At 47.2% G+C, this 16,773-nt stretch overlaps 1 protein-coding gene across 1 annotated transcript in view; it reads left to right on the plus strand.

Annotated features, from left to right (window-relative positions):
* TOP1 (topoisomerase (DNA) I) overlaps window positions 1–16,320 on the plus strand; it is a 36,979-nt gene extending 20,659 nt beyond the window's left edge. Inside the window, exons 7-19 of the mRNA XM_010140306.1 lie at window positions 374–489; window positions 3,514–3,635; window positions 4,363–4,485; window positions 5,906–6,093; window positions 6,605–6,749; window positions 7,807–7,950; window positions 9,096–9,281; window positions 10,860–10,928; window positions 11,536–11,650; window positions 12,340–12,467; window positions 13,539–13,633; window positions 14,396–14,545; window positions 14,909–16,320. Of these exons, the coding sequence (XP_010138608.1) occupies window positions 374–489; window positions 3,514–3,635; window positions 4,363–4,485; window positions 5,906–6,093; window positions 6,605–6,749; window positions 7,807–7,950; window positions 9,096–9,281; window positions 10,860–10,928; window positions 11,536–11,650; window positions 12,340–12,467; window positions 13,539–13,633; window positions 14,396–14,545; window positions 14,909–15,011 (1,684 nt within the window). The 3' untranslated portion in view covers window positions 15,012–16,320. The remainder of the gene's footprint in view (window positions 1–373; window positions 490–3,513; window positions 3,636–4,362; window positions 4,486–5,905; window positions 6,094–6,604; window positions 6,750–7,806; window positions 7,951–9,095; window positions 9,282–10,859; window positions 10,929–11,535; window positions 11,651–12,339; window positions 12,468–13,538; window positions 13,634–14,395; window positions 14,546–14,908) is intronic.
* The last annotated feature ends 453 nt before the right edge of the window (window positions 16,321–16,773 follow it).

The raw sequence follows: 16,773 nt of genomic DNA on the forward strand, positions 1-16,773 counted from the left end.
CTCTAGTGTGGCGTGATCTGAGCTGCCGTACAAGACTGAATCCTTTATTTTCTTAAGTTCTAAGCTTTTCGAACTGTCCAACTGTAATTTTTGTGAAGAGCAGCGAGAGGTGAGGACTATGGTGTCCTAAGATAAGCTGCGACCCAAGGTGTTCTGTTCACAGACATGGCTGTGCTTTTTAAAAGATTAAAAAAAGGAGGAGGGAGAGAGACAATAACTGGTGACACTGCACTGAATATTTGCCTGGCAAAGCAGTGATTGCTCACTGCTTTTCTTTGGCATACTGTTATACCCACATACTGTTATACCCACAGAGTAATAAAATTAAGATTAGGAGCTTCAAATTGTATTGGTTCATATTTCTCTCTTGAAGGTGGGAAGAAGAGCGCTACCCTGAAGGCATTAAATGGAAGTTCCTAGAGCACAAAGGTCCTGTATTTGCTCCACCATATGAACCTCTGCCTGAAAATGTCAAGTTTTATTATGATGGTGAGTTAATCTGTGTTTCCACTTGCTGGGAAGAGAAATAAACATTCTCAGAGTATTGTGGCGTTCTTCTGGGGACTGAAGATATGGGGAGGTGGGTTTGTTTTAGTGGTTAGCTTAGAAGTTCCTCAGCTGCCAAGTGAAGGAAGGATCTGTGGAAGTAAAGGAACAGCCTGATGAATTCTGCTGACTGAGCTGACATGGAGATGAACTTGTTCTCATTCTGTTACGGTGGTAAATCTCTTGGGTTACTTAACTATGAGAGTGTCTCAGGCTGAGAGCAGCAGTGTATCACCAGCAGAGTACGTAATTATAGCCACTTCATTACTGGTCACCTTTAGGTTTGCTCTATTTTTTTTAACCCTATGAATTGCAGCTTCCATCATCTGTGATGAAATTCATGGGCATTTGGTGGCATGAGCAGAATAAAAGACAATTGAATTTTGGTACAGATGATTAGGATCTTGTAGGAATGCATGGGATGACCCTGGCCCCAAGGACACAGCCCACTGGTGTAAGTCACGGGCCCACTCCCTCACCATTGTGTGTGGTAGAACTAATTGGTGTGGATTCCAGTGTGCTGGGCTGACTGGTTGTTAGAGGCTCATGTGGAAGGGATTATGTGATGTGATGCCTGCCGGAGACTGGACTTGATGACCCGTGTGTTTCCTTTTAGTCCTTTAGTCATGTGAGATGAAGGATCAAATTAACCCAGGATTGAATTAAGTGGAGGCATTTGAATGGATGAAAACGTAATTTTTGGTGAAGGGGACATCTGCATGTGGAACCCTTCCAGGAGCAACGTGCTGTTTCCATGTGACATGACAGTGTTTTTAAATACTAATAGGTGGCAATCATGTTCAGCAGCAGTGTAGTGACAGAAACATGCTGCATCCTGTTAAGGGCTGTCTCCAAGCAGTAGTGAGTGACCAGGGATGTCTGCAGACTTCCTTCATAGGGTTTGATGAGAACTCCCTGCAAAGTTGGGAATTTTTTTTCCTCTGAAGAATGTGTGCTATCTTGTGCTGAAGAGAGAAGTGGGGGGGAATCGTGCTATAGCCATCCCTTTGGTGCAGGCAGCAAGAAGCTCCTCTGCTATCTAGCCATCTATTTCACCAAACATCTAACAATTGCAGGGATTTTTGCAACCTCTGTCGTGGCAGAAATTCAATAGCCTCAACAGTTACGGGGTGGGCAGGGGGGTCTGGCAAATAAAGCAATCACATAAGCATTCCTTGAGAAGCGAGGCAAAAATCCGCGGTCTGATCTACGCAGCAGCTGCTGAGAGCCACTCTCTGTGCTCACGAGGCATGGTCTAATTTCAAGATGAGCGGGGGATGATTTGTAGAGCCCAGTAACTGCGCTGTGGCTGGCCAGCGGGCCGCAGGCTCTCACCGGAGTCGTCCCTTGCTGGGTGATTGCATTGCGGTGAGGCTGCCTGTTTTCATCCTCAGTGACTGCTGGAGCTATTGTTAGCTCCTGCACTACCCGGCCCGGTGAAGGAGCTTGAGATGCCGGAGCCATCTCTTAGGGCTTCCCTTCATGTGGGTTAACAGGCTGCTGCTTGTACCCCAGAGGTGGCCTGCACTTGCATGTATTTCTGTTGATGGGGCAAGGAAAAATATCAGTTGTTTTTAGCCCCAAAACATGTTACTAACTCGATAGCCTCTGTCAAACTAGACTTGCAGCCTGGAAAAACCGTTTCCCTCGCTGTCTTTCCCTTCCCCCATTTCCTGTTATAAGCAAACAAATGCTGTATTTTAGGTTGCAGCTTTAAAATTGGCAGAGTTCCTGTTGGTTTAGCTTAATTGTGGAATAGTCTCAGAACACTGGGAGGACCTTTTGCTAAGTCCTGTTTTACGAGGTTTTATAGATCTTAAGGCTTTATAGCTGACTCCCATGTTTTAATTTTGCCGATGATGCAACTTTTAAAAACGTGCAGTAAATTAGAAGTATGGGGTTTTTTCCAAGAGCGTAGAATCAACTCGAGTGTTTCTTATATTCGCTCTTGTGCAGTGAAATGGTTGTTAGAAAATCCACAGGTGCTGACGGTCTGCCAGCCTATTGCGACTTTAAGTATTTCTTGCAACTAGCAGGAGATGTGAGCTGCATGCCAAATCCTTCGCGGGGATCGCTGGCACCTCACGTGTCATCGGGAATGCAATCTGGACCAAAGAGACACTCGACAGGAAAATGTTCAGTGCTGAATCCACCGCTCTGATGTTGCAACAGCCTCTTCCCTGTGTGTTTTAAAGCCTTCCCTTGCAGCAGTTCCACTTTGTGCTGCAGCCTTGCAGATAAGCTGAAATGTGACCTCTCTGTTCACTGGAAGCTAAGTCTTTCTTAAAAATGACTGGTGCTTGAGCCTGGTTTGGAGACAGGGCAGTGCATTCCCTCAGCAAAGGGGACAAGTAGCAGCATCCTGACACGTTCCCCTGCAGCGAAGGGAGTTAAATATTTGGCATCGCTTCCCAGCTATTTGTGGTGTATCCATAGGAAGGGCTCTTCCTGGCTGGAAATAGCTGAAGGCTGGAAGGGGTGTTCCAACTGTGTCCCTCTGGAAGTAGGTGTCCCTCTGTGGGTAGGAGAGGAATACAGAGACTGTATTTCCCATATGTCTGAGCACCGGAATGTGAAATTTTACAAACCCTCTTGCCTCTTCCACTTCAAACAGCAGCATCTCCCAGGAGCGCACACACCGCTGGGGTGTCTCAGCACAGGGCTTCCTGCAGGAGGCCTTTTCCCCTTCCTGCCCTGTATCTCTGACCCATCTCACATCACACTGCTGCTGCTTTTTGTAGTGTTTAGATTCCAGAGGAAACTTTTTTTCAAAATGTTTGTGATGAAAGTCAAGCAATTGTGCTTCTTTGTTTCTTTTGTCCATCCCATTTGCTGTACTATGTAACAGTTTTAAGAAAAACCTCTCTGTGGTAAAAATACAGCGTCCTTTAAGGTAGTTCCTGTGGCCTCTTTCTGTCTTCAGTTGCTGTTTACCCTTTTCTTTAAAAAGAAAACCTTTCTTTGTAGGTAAAGTCATGAAGCTGAGTACCAAAGCAGAAGAAGTTGCCACATTCTTCGCAAAAATGCTTGATCATGAGTACACTACAAAGGAGATCTTCAGGAAAAACTTTTTCAAGGACTGGAGAAAGGTATGCACGTAGTTCTGGGCTGCAGCGGCTGCAGGCATGGCCAGTGTGTCCTGAGCACTGGACAGTGAAAAGTTGCTACTGTTCCACGCACAGGAATGTCAGCACAAGGCAACTACAACCTGCCTCAGATTGTAGCAGTGAAGCTTCCAGTTTGTGCTGGAGTTTCACTGGGAAGGACCCTATCAGAAATACTTCTCTACACTGACAAGTCAGACTTCTCTTGGCCAAATCTGCCTTCTGTAGCACGATGGGGTGTAGCTGATCTGACTGTTGTGTGCCTTGTTGAAGAGCTGCCTTCACATTAGAAGGAAACCCCTTCCAAAGACCTAAAACTCAGCGTCACCTGAGTCATCAGCCTAATCTGTCTAGAAGATGAACTTTCAGATGAGCTGGTGCAGTTTTCCTAGATGGGATACTGGGTTTTTCTCCCTATCCCTCCCAGTCCCAGCTGCTGTTCAGTGTGAGAGCAGTCAGGGAGGTGGTGCAACATTGCCCAGCGCTCACAGAGGTCAGACTGCTGGAAGGGCAGCACTCCGTAAGCTCTGCTGCTTGTCCTCTTCTCTTTACCTTAGCGGAGTGATCATGTGCAAGAGTTTGGGGATTCTTGGGGGTTTATTGTGAGAACCTGTCTGTTGTTCCTGGTTAAACTGCCTGGGGTGGGGTAAGCTCTACCATGCATGAAAACTTACGGTGTATGAAAGCTGAAGCACTACTTTCTTTCTGCAAGGAAATGACTTCTGAAGAGAAGAGCACTATCACCAGCCTCAGCAAGTGCGACTTCACCCACATGAGCCAGTATTTCAAAGCTCAGTCGGAAGCTAGGAAACAGATGTCCAAGGAGGAGAAACAGGTACCAGAGGGAATTCTAGGAGATTTCTTGATTCTTAGCTGGCTTGTAAACATCTTTGTGTAATCATTCCTCTGCCTGCCTTGCTGTTTAAGTCAGTGTTTACCAGTTTTCAAATTATTACTTCCATGTTAACTGTAGGAATCTTTACTGTGCAGCTCAGGTAGGGCAAAGCACCATGTTTACAGCTGAACCTTCATCCAGACTTAAAATGATATTGATAGGGCTAAAGCTCCTGATCCCACTTAAGTAAATAAAGAGAATCAGAGGTGCCGCCTCCATGGGAGCCTTGGTCCCTGGCCAATAACGAGCAGTGGATACTCAGTGAAGGATAGAGTTTTATTTTAGAAGCTCCTGCGGTTTGGAGGGCAAAATTGGGGATGGTGGAATGGATGCAGTTGTGACGATAGTGAATAAAATGAGAGAACTGATCTTAAATATGAAGTAATGGGGTTTTCTGAATAAGAAGCAAACTTTATTTTCCAGTAGCGTGGCTACAGTAGCTTGTGGGGAGAGAGCAAAATAGTTTTTAAATGACTGAAACTTGCTGCAGTGGAAATTGGAAACTTGTGCAAAGTTCTCAGTTGATCATTTGCAACGCTACAGTAATTGTCCTTTGAGTGAGGGGCCTGGTAGCTTGGAAGTGTGGCCCTTGGAGTCAGAGGGGTCCCACCAAAACAGAACCCCTGTCTTCCTGCTGTTTGATAAACACACGGGTGAGCCCTTGTCAGTCCCGTCCCTGGTAGAGGCTTTTCCTGTTCGTTTCTTAGCTGGCACACCAGTGCTGTCTAGGGGTCAGATGTTTTATTTTGAGCTGCAATGTTTTTATTTTCCCTTCTATGTAATTAGAGTTCAAGCGCAGAAGTATGCAGTGAAATCTCAGCACATTTTTACTTGGGAGACTGTGTTCTGTTTATGAGACCATTTGCTGACACAGGCTTGACATGCAGCAGACTGGAGACATTCCTCTGCCCACTTTCTGGTGCTGATTTCAAACACAGAAGTCTTAGTTTTTATACATAACCAACAAGATGTAAGGCCTGGTGGATGTCAAATGCTGAATGTAGCCCATAAAGCAGCAGCACTGTGCTAGTACCTGTGGTACACAGATAGAGTTAAAGGCCTCTACTGGGACAAAATTGTAGCTGTTTTCACCAGCTCTAATCTGTTTCCCTCAAATGCAAGACAGTTTTTGCACATTCTTTCTGTTTTTCCAGTTTTGCTGCTTAGGTTTGATGAATGCCTCACTGGACAGTCTCCTGCTCCGTGTGTTGATACGGCATTTGCCATGATGGGGAACTGCTTTTGAGCTGGGTTTTCAGCATTAGTGTGGTGTGAATATAAAAATATTTTAAGTCTTGGCACTTAGAGAGTAGTGTGGTGCTGGATACACCACATCATCTTTGCTCTTGGCTTTTTCCAGAAAATCAAGGAGGAGAACGAGCGGCTGTTGAAGGAATATGGTTACTGCGTGATGGACAACCACAAGGAGAGGATTGCCAACTTTAAGATTGAGCCTCCAGGTCTCTTCCGAGGTCGTGGGAACCATCCCAAAATGGGCATGTTGAAGAGGCGCATCATGCCAGAAGACATCATCATTAACTGCAGCAAGTGAGCACTGGATGCTTCACACCTTAGCTTTGCTTTCTAGATAGGAGAGCTTCTTAAAGTCCTGCACAGGTTGATATTCAAGCGTAGAGCTTTGTCAACTCCTTTTCTTCCTCATCTGCTCAAAGTCTGTCCTGCTAATATTATCAGATACTAATTTTCTTCTAGGTGGGTTTTGTCTTCCTTGGTGTCAAAGGCTGAGGTTTGGTGGGCTTCCCCTCAGTCTTCTCCTGATAAGTGTCAACAAGTCAGAACTAGTCCTAGCACTGTGTGTTCCCACCTTCAGTAGTTCTTACCTGCTGACAGCAGTTACATTTCTGGTCTTTGATTGGATCCAATTGATCCAGTTCCCTTGGGTACGCTTGATTTCCTCCTTCTGGAAGTAGGTAGTTATGTTGCCTTAGTTTCTGTCCCTGTGCTTCCTTTGTGCGATGGTATTCATTACTGCCTCTGTTTTGATGCTGAGGAAGTCTCTTTAACTAGTTTTTATTTGCTGTTCTGTCATTCTCTGCAGGGATTCCAAGATCCCTGCCCCTCCACCAGGACACAAATGGAAGGAGGTCCGGCATGACAACAAGGTTACCTGGCTGGTGTCATGGACTGAGAACATCCAAGGCTCTATCAAATACATCATGTTGAACCCTAGCTCAAGAATTAAGGTAAAGATCTAATTGAAAAAATAAATAAATCTTACTGGTCGTGTCTCCAAGAAGCAAATGTAGCAGTTGGCTAGGAAAGAGGTAGGAAGTAAAGCCGTTTTGCTAGTTCATCCTGCACTGATGGAAAAACATAGGAAAGTTCCTGTGCTTCTGTTCACCCTTGAAAAGAAAGAACAAAATTACTGCACAGCAGAGCAGAGGAAATCTGGAAAACATCTATTGAAAAGCATCACTCTGTCATTCCTAGTAGGAATGCTTTACCCTGTGTAAACCTCAAAGGAAACAACTTATCCAAAAGCAGACTTGCTCTGGTGGATATTTTACCTACTTTTGACCCTAACTTACCCTGCCCGATCATGTAGGGAAGCTCTAACCATGGGTTGCTGATTAGTCAGTTGTGAAATTAAAAATGTGGCCAGGCTGGCTGAGAAAGGACTCATGACTGAAGGAAAACAAACCCTGCTGTGGGAGCAAATAATGAGTCAATGGATCAGTTCTACAAAGGCAGTGATAAACCAGTTGAAAAATAAGTAGCTTCAGTTTCGGGGGTAGGATTTAAATTCTTCTCGTGAAGCATTTAAGAGTGTTTTTTCTGGATTGGAAACAAGGGGTTTGTCCTACAAGGACAGGGAGAAATCTCTGTTCCCTGTGAATTCATGCCCTCTTTTTACTGTGGCTTGAATATATAGTAATGATGATAAATTGTTGATGTTGCTTTTACATTTTATGGGCGTTTAATTACACAGCTGAAAGCACATAAGTGTCCTCTGAATAAAGCAGAGGAAACCATTTATATGTTGAGAAGCATGGAAGACATACAGCGTCTTTTGTGCCTTCACAGTGGCTTCTGCGGAAGCGTTGGATATCATGGAAATCTGAATGACCTACAGCTGCGTGGCAGCAGAGTTGGGAGCTGAGCTGCTCAGCAGCAAAATCTCAGTGCTTTTGTACAGCGAGAGCATTCGCCACACAGGAGACTTGCAGAGCTTCGAGATGCAGATTGGAACCGGTCCTCTGCCTGCTTTCTAACGCTGACTCTATTCACCTCCCTCTGCAGGGTGAGAAGGACTGGCAGAAGTATGAGACAGCGCGGAGGTTGAAGAAGTGCGTAGATAAAATCCGGAATCAATATCGAGAAGACTGGAAATCCAAAGAGATGAAAGTGCGGCAGCGAGCTGTGGCGCTGTACTTCATCGACAAAGTAAGGCTCCTTCCCAGCACACTCCTCTTGCCTTTCCCATCCTGCTGGGAGTACTGGGGACTGCTGAGTGTCTGTTCCAAAGGCAAAATTTAGCCCAGTGACTCAGGTACCCCAAGACTTCCTGGTGAGCAGGCTGCTGTCTCCTTTTCCTTCCCCTTACCTGGAATCCAGAGCAGCAAACTATTGTACTGCATGTGGCTATTGCAGGAAGCATTGTTTTGGTTCAGGCAAAATTCACAGCCTGGTTCCAGAATGGCCCAGCTGGATTACTGGGAAGTTTGTGTGGACTTTTTGTCTCCAGCTGTTTCAGTTTTCCTGCTAGGAATTTCTGCTGGTTTGTCACCTCTTCAATTTGAGCTCACAGTCATGAGGTTTCATAATTATGCTGATTTTTTCACCACAGCGTAAGGAAGTGTAAAGAAAACTGCAGATGTACTGATGCATTTAAAGCTACTTAAAACCAGTTGCCAGAGAGCTGCAGCTCTGGTTTTACATGGTGTCTTGTCGAACTGAATTAACAGATTTTGTTCAAAATGGTTTGGTGTAAACCAGGGAACTTTGATTTGAATAATTGCACTTTCATATGAACACTGAGCCCGTACTGTTAAAACACATTTTTTATGCAGCCAAGTGCAGCCTTTGATTTATATATATAATTTATATATAACCCGAATTGTCCTGTGTGGTATTTAAAGTGCGTTTAGTGTGCAGTGAAGAGGTAGTGTCATAGAAGACGAACAGCTGATGTTGATGGTTTTCTCTCAGGTTGACTTCCTGTGGAAGTCGGTTTCATTTAAAAAAAAAAAAATACCAGAACATTGTGAAATGGATTTCCAGCTGTTTTGCAGTTTGAGTTACTGAACGGAAGTTGGTAAAACAAATTGCTTTAAACTTACCTTAAAAAACCTGAGGTATCCTAGTGGATTGGTAGATTTGTGGCTTTACAGTAGCGTTATTTAAAACACACTTAAAGAGAACTTAAGGTTGTTTTCATTAAAATTTCCTAAGCCTCAATTTTATCTGCTCAAACACATTTTCTCCCTTTCTCGTGGACACTGCTGATTCCAGGCCAGTGTCTGAAAGTTTCCAGAATCTACCTGGGATGATTTGACATGCTTGCATTTCTTGTCTCTATATAAATGTAGCTTGCCCTGAGAGCTGGTAATGAAAAAGAAGAAGGAGAGACAGCTGACACAGTGGGCTGCTGCTCTCTCAGAGTAGAACATATCAAGCTGCACCCTGAACTGGATGGCCAGGAATACGTGGTTGAGTTTGACTTCCTCGGGAAAGACTCCATCCGATACTACAACAAAGTCCCTGTTGAGAAGAGGGTAAGGCTCCTCCACCAACACTCATACAGGCTGGACTGCAGGAAAATGTGGTCACGTCATTTTGGTGGCAATAATAGAGTGCTTTGTCCGTGGTCAGATACCTGGCCAGAAGAGTAGTCAGTGTTCTTCCCTTTCTATTGGCGGTGCCATGGAAGATAAGCCTGCTGGTGGTGGGGCATAACCCAGCAGATGAGCTAACTAAACGTGTTGCTGCTCTCCCCTGTGGTGTCAGTGTCAAGAGCAGGCATAACAGAACTGTAACAGCTCTGTTAGGTGACTTTCTTGGGTCTCGTTCTGGTCAGCACAGTTGGTTTTGTCGCCTGTGGATGGTGGAGTTCTAGGTCCATGTGACAATTACGAACATAAAAGGCTCTGAAATGCGGTGCTGGATGGCACTGTTAGAGTAGCAGTTCAGCTTGGGCCTTCACGATACCAGCTTCTCTCTTGTAGCGATTGTGCTCATGTTGGACCTGAGCCCTCCCTGAGATATGCCTTGACCTTGGGTGCTCCAGAGCATACCGAGTAGGTGCACTGAGACTTCTGGCCTGTGAGCCTGACTATCTACCAGGCATGCCTTCTTCCTTAGCCAGTCTGAATTCCTTTATTTCTCTGTCATCCACCAATTTCTGCTGTGACCTTGACCTCACTGCAGAATAAATCCCCACCCAGCAGTGTGAACCTGTCCAAAAAGACTTTCATTTTTTGTGGCTGTAGCAGCTTTGCATCTGGCCCCCAGCTCTGCAGTCAGCACAGTGTGTTAGACACCCTGTGTGCCGTTCTGTGGTAATTCTAACAATCAGCAGTAAATGTTGGCCTCTTGGGGAGCAAAACAACTGAAAAAAAAAAAAGCCCCAAGCTATGGCTGCTGTAGAAATGAGCATGTGCTGGAATTCTTAACTCCTTGTTCCTGTTTAACGGGAACATTTTTTCCCTTTAAATTTATTAGTGTTGGTATCTCTTGGTGGTTTTTTTTTCAGTGCTTAGAATGAGGAGCTCAAAATCTTTGTATATCGGGTGTCTGTAGAAGAAGAATGTGTGTTTGTTGAGAAGCTGGGAACTGGGGATCTGGAGCACGCAGAGCTGGGATTTGTCGTCTCTCTGTAATCAGAGATGCTCTGATTATTCTCCCTACCCCGGTGAGACTTGTCTGGGATGGAGCTGTATGAAACACTTAATGCAGCAGTGAGATGAGTTTAGGTAACTGCACTCCATGGGAAATGGCTCAGGGGTCCCTTTGTCTGGAGTAAGGATGGAGAGAGAGGGAAAGCTGGTGGCTTTGAGGTCCCTTTCTCTGTTAGGCAGCAAAGTCAGAGCAGAATCGGGCCTCCTGCAGTCTTGATTGAAAGGATGGTGCTAAAAGGCATTGAACGCTCAGGGCTCACATTATGGGGAGGAACCTTCCACACAGGCGTTGTATTGAGAGATGACTCTTTGCATGCTGGGAAGGAACATCCAGCATCAACACTTGCCTGAAAACAGCTGAAGTGGCTCTCTGGAAGTGTTGCTTCCTTACGTATTACTGCTACCCAGCGCTGTCTGGTCTGTGTGCCTGAAGTTACTGGTTTTCTTTTCCTGCAGGTGTTTAAGAATCTTCAGCTGTTCATGGAGAACAAGCAGCCTGAGGATGACCTTTTTGACCGCCTCAATGTAAGCACATAGTTAATGGTGAGGGATGGTGGTAGACCACCATGAACAGGCTCACTCTGTGCCAGCTGCTCCATTCCAGAAATGGCTTCAGTGGCAGTTTTCCTCCAGGGCTGGCCTGGGCAGCCTAAAAGCAGGGGGAGTCTGTCTCAGTCTGGTGTCTGTACTGTCTGCTGTGCCCACAGGTTCCTGAAGCGATGGGCTTTGGTCCTGCTCAGCCTGCCTGGCTCTGACATAAGTTTTTTCAGAGCTCAGAGATGATGATTATGTGAGGTGACAGATTTTCGGATGCTCTCCCCACCTGCACGTTGGGCTGTACGGGAGCACCGTGGTGGTTCAGGCACCTTTCCTGGGATGAGACAGGCACATTTCTACCTGTGGGGAACCAGAACCTCCACAGTGAAGAAAACTTTTTTGGCCACTTGTGGCAATTCATACCAATATAATACTTGGTGGTTCTTGGTTCACTTTTCCTGTGGTTTCCACAATGTTGTGGCCATTCTGTTGTGGTCAGGTCTGAGCAGACCAGGCTTCAGCCGTGTGTCCAGAGATTTCACAAATGCTGGGGTCAGTTGTAGTGCTAACTATCATCTCCTTTTTGCTTCCTTAGACCAGTATCTTAAATAAACACCTTCAAGACCTTATGGAGGGACTGACAGCCAAGGTATTCCGTACTTACAACGCCTCCATCACGCTACAGCAGCAGCTCAAGGAGCTCACTAATCGTAAGTCTTATCCTGTGAGGGGAACAGATCTTACCCTGCAGTACAGGCCTGGCTTCCTTGGCTTAGCCGCAAGCTTTACATCTGTACACCACTTCCTCGTTGCACTTCTCCCGGTGCGAACATAAGACAGCCGAGGTCTGACCGAAAATCCACTGCCAGACAGACTTCTGAGCAGCCCAGCTCTGGGGCAGGGCAGGGGTGACTTGTGAGGACACCAAGGTGTACCTGCTCGTTCATGTCTCTCCTTTACCAAATCACTTACTTGCCTTTTACATTAATTGTAAAGTGCTGTAGGTGTCAGGCAAAGCAGATCCATCGGTAACAGCCCCGTGTTTCGTGGCTGCTCGTTCACAGCCTCTCTGTCAAGTACAGTTGCGCTTTAACTGCTTCACTGAGTGGGCACATTGGATCTGTGGAGGCCACCAGTTGAGCAGTGTGGTCCTGCTGTCCTCTGCTCTGAGCGTGGGTGTGACTGAGTGCAAACGTTGTCTTTGCTAGCAAAGAAACTGCCCCCAAAGGAGTTGGGTCCTGGGATGGAGGTGCTCAGGCTCCTACAGCTGTCAACAGGGCAGTGTTCAGAGGGGAAGGTCAGCGCTGCAGTGACTCAGCTTGAAGAGTCGGTGGGACCCTGGCCAGGGCTGCACAGCCCTGGAGGACCCGCTTGTTCACCATGTTCTTGTCCCTTGCAGCGGATGACAACATTCCCGCGAAGATCCTTTCCTATAACCGTGCCAACAGAGCAGTTGCCATTTTGTGCAACCACCAGAGGGCTCCACCGAAGACCTTTGAGAAGTCCATGATGAACCTGCAGAGCAAGGTACCCCCACCCTTGCCCAGCTCTTGGGTTGGAGCAGGGCTCCAAGTGCTGCGTCTTGGGAGTCATGTTTCCTTTCGCGTGGGGTGAAACAGAAGCAGAGTCTGCTTTTCCCTGTCGGGATTTGGTTAGTGCTGCAGCAGGGGAGCAGTGAGCTGAAAGGGACTCCTCAGTCTGAGTTGTCTTTTACTTGTAAAGACCAAGACCAGACCCTTTTTATTTGCCCTTCGTCCCCTAGCTATGTGTTCTGCTGCCATTGAAACTTCTGAGCAGCAGCCTCTAGCTCTGATACGTGTCCCTAAAGAACTCAGAGTGGGCATCCACTCCTGCTGCGTGAATCCTGGGCCACTGTCAGTGCAGGCTGTGTACGTGACACGTTATGCCCCTCTGACTTGACCTCTTCCTTTGCAGATTGTTTCTGGTGAAGGCCATGAGGTCCAAAGGGGTTAGGTCTGTTCCTGGTCTGGCTTTAGAATAACCTTCACAATAAGGACTTCTGGTTTGGCACTGCAGTGTCCCCTGCTTCTGTAACACCTAACATGGCTGCCTTCACCCTAGATCTTAGAGCTTGGGGGATGCTGAAGGGGAACGGAACAGGGGCTGCAAAATGCTGAATTCCCCAAACCCTAAACTGACTGGAGAAGAACTGCCTGAAGCCTTAACAGCTTTCAGCCTGTAGGATTTGGAGCAAGAACTGATCCCTGCTGAGGGAGCAGGGATCATCCTTCCATGCTCCCATCAGAGAGCTAGTGCGGGCAGGATGCAGCAGAGGCAGACAAGCTGCCTGCAGGGGTTGTTGGCCAGTCCCAGGCAAAGCACCTTCCTTCGCCTGCTTGGTTGTAGCTGTGCGAGAAAGCTCCCAGCACTGCCTTGTCTTTGGAAATGAGTCAGGCCCTATTTTCCAAGGGGAAAAACTTGCAGCAAACTGGAATTGTTCTGCAGAAGTGGGTCTGACCGCTGGCAGATTGTGAACGTGGTCACGAACTGGCTCCCTGGGTCGTGCTGCCCAGAGGTGACTGCCACCATTCTCAGCAGCGTGTTCACAGTGCTGCCGTCTGGTTTTGCCTCTCCTAGATCGATGCCAAGAAGGAGCAGTTAGCTGATGCCAGGAGAGAACTGAAAAGCGCCAAAGCTGATGCCAAGGTCCGAAGGGATGAGAAGTCTAAAAAGTAAGGCTGGTGTTCCTAGGCTGTGCAATGCTCCCAGCACTCTCAGCTCCAGATGGGTCCTTCACCCTGTACTCTGTTCCCCAGCCTTTGATCTGGGAAGACTTCCTCAGGCTTTCTTTATTTCTCCCCTCTTTATTCAGTGCACAAAGAAATGCTTCAAGCTGAGGACCGTAGGGTGGCCTGACAGTGCAGCAGTAGTCTCTGCTGTGTCCCTTCGCCCTCTGAGCTGAGCAGCAGCCAGCGCTCAGCGCTCTATGGCCCGGGGCCAAGCAGAGCAGTGGGTCCAGTGTGCAGCACTGCCATCCTAACGGGGAGCCAGGAGTTAACACAGTTACATGCACTTTTCTGGGTGCTGCTCCGCTCTGAAGGCGGCCCAGGCTGCGGACTCTGTGTGGGCCCTGCAGAACAGCCGCGGGGGCGCTGGGCTGAGGGAGCTCTGAAGGCAGACTCACAGCACGACGGTTACAGAGGGGTGGATGGGCCGCTGTTCAAGTGGGTGTAGCATCGTACAGTTCAGGCTGTTGCTTCCAACCCGTTAAAACAAAACTGCTGCTTAAGATTTCTGCTCTGCTTCTTTGAAAATGTCGGTTCTTAACTGCATGTGCTGAGTGTTTTGTGTCACCATTTGTGCTGACAGAGCTGCCCGTTGTGGCCGGTGGCATTGCTTACCTTGGGCAGAGTCCCTTTGGGTTCCTGCAGTGCGGCCGTCTCCAGCCTAGCAGGGTGATAGTAATTAAACACTCTGATTGTCTCCCTCCCCAGGACAGTGGAGAGCAAGAAGAAAGCAGTGCAGAGGATTGAGGAGCAGCTGATGAAGCTGGAGGTTCAGGCTACAGATAGGGAGGAGAACAAACAGATCGCTTTGGGCACCTCCAAACTCAACTATCTGGATCCCAGGATCTCTGTTGCTTGGTGAGCGTCTGCCTGGGGTGTGTTGGAAGGAACCACCCCTTCACTGCTGCCTCGTGCCCCCAGTTAGGGCTGAGAGCAGTGCCCCTGTGCTGCCAGGGACGTCTGTCTCTGTGGCCTTCCCTTACATCTTCACCCGGTTTCAAGCAGTTACAGAAGAGTCTCTTGAGGCAAGTGTAACGTGCCAGCCAAAGCCGGCACGGCACTGGGAGGTGATGGGGTGGAGAACTGCGGGGTCATTCTCGGCTCAGCGGTGTGTCCTGTAGCAGACCAGAGCGCAGGAAGGTGCTGGGGAGAGCGGGGCGGTTCTGCACAGCGAGGGGTCGAGGGCCTGTGCTGACTCTAACAGCGTCTCCTCTCCTGCAGGTGTAAGAAGTGGGGAATTCCTATAGAGAAGATTTACAACAAAACCCAGCGGGAGAAATTTGCCTGGGCGATCGACATGGCAGAGGAAGACTATGAGTTTTAACTTGTTTTTAACGAGCTGAATTTTATGGGAATAAAAGGGGGAGTAGCCTGGTTTTTAGGGAGATTGATAAACTGTGAGCCTTACTTGTCCTTGGATGCTGGGGAAGGGGGAGGAAAGGGGCAAGTGAGCATCGGATAAAACAGCCAACATCCTGCAGAAAGCGTAACCTGGAAATATCCTAAAGGAGCTGAGCCAGTTGTCCTATGGACAACTTATTTAAAAATGTTTCAGAGATCCAAATTCTAGCTGTCTGGTTTGTGTGGTTTTTCTCTTGAGGCAGGGCAAGTGGATGGGGGATTTGTCAACCTTCCGCCAGGCAAATTCACCATCACACTGAGAGCGTGGGAATCTTTAGCTACTGTATACAAAATCCAATTATATTGGTGCGTTTTTACAGTTAGGGTTTTGCAATAACTTCTATATTTTAATAGAAAATGGACTCCTTGACCCCCGCCCTTCCCCGCCCCTCCCGCCCCATTTCAGAATTTAACAAAGAAACAAATTTTAAGAAACCCAACGCACCTGTTACAGCTGTCACTACAGTCATGGAAATACCCAAATCTTCTTCAATTTGTCACTTAAACAGTCGACGCGTTGGAACATGAATTACAAATATCCACTGCGGTTGTTCAGAGCGAAGCGTGATGGGAAATCGGCCTCCTGACTTGAGTGTTCCTTTTTTTAAATGTGAATTTTTATTTCCTTTAATTATTTTAAAAATATTTAAACAGGTTTTTTTTGTTGTTCTTCTTGATCTTAAAGATCGTGTAGATTTGGGGAGCGGGTGGGGGGCAGGGGCCGTGTGACGTGGAATTTGAGGACAAGAGAAATTGGCAACAGAAGACGTTCCCATCACCCTTTTTTCTGAACACGCTCTGTACACTTCAAGAATATCGACTTTTTAGGTTTGTCAGACTGTTTTACCTTTTTTTTCTCCCGTTTTTTTTTTTCTAAGCCCCACTCCCCTCTTTTACTTGAAAGATTTTATTGTGTAAAAAGAAGTTTCACAGGTCAATAAATTTCGAGGGAAATGAGCATTGGTCCAAAAAGGAAAATAATTGAGATTTTAGGGCTTTTATTTTTTCTTTTGTAATTGTGTAAAAAAATTTTAAAAAAAATTAAAAAGCAGAATTTTAATGTGAAACCTTTTTTTGCTATAATCATTAGTCTTAGAGGCATTGTTAGCGTAGTGTGTGTGCGAAGACCATTTCCTGCAGCCTTTCCTCAACAAGTATCTTCTATTTTTATCATGAATTCCCTTTTAATCAACTGTAGGTTATTTAAAATAAATTCCTACAACTTAACTGAGTGGTGGTGTCTGTGTGTTCTTTCACCTCAGGTCCTGGGCCACGATGTCCCTGTGGTCCCAAGGCTGGGAGGGGAGGAGTGGGCTTGGCACCGCGGTGTCCGTACAGGAGGCCCTGGCTCTGTAGCGAGACGTGGGCCTTTCCCTGTGGAACGGGGCTGGGCAGAGGATGTTGAGGGCAGGGCAGGGCAGGGGCCGGCTGGGTCGGGATCGCCCCAGCAGCTATGAGTGGAGAGCGTGGGGGTTCATAGTGGAGCCGGGGACCTGCCCTGGAGCACCTGGCTGTGCCGGCTTGTGGAAGGGGGTAAGACGTTGTGCGGGCTAATGCTGCCCTGCTGCTGTGCTTTGAGGAGCTGTCACTGCTCCTTGCTTGTCTCGAGCCACGGTGGCTCCGTGGTCTCTGGTACATCCGTACGGTCCCATAGCCAGGCCCTCAGTGGATGGGGAAGCTGGTGC

Source organism: Buceros rhinoceros, unplaced genomic scaffold, assembly GCF_000710305.1.
Source record: "Buceros rhinoceros silvestris isolate BGI_N320 unplaced genomic scaffold, ASM71030v1 scaffold20837, whole genome shotgun sequence".
NCBI lineage: Eukaryota > Metazoa > Chordata > Aves > Bucerotiformes > Bucerotidae > Buceros > Buceros rhinoceros.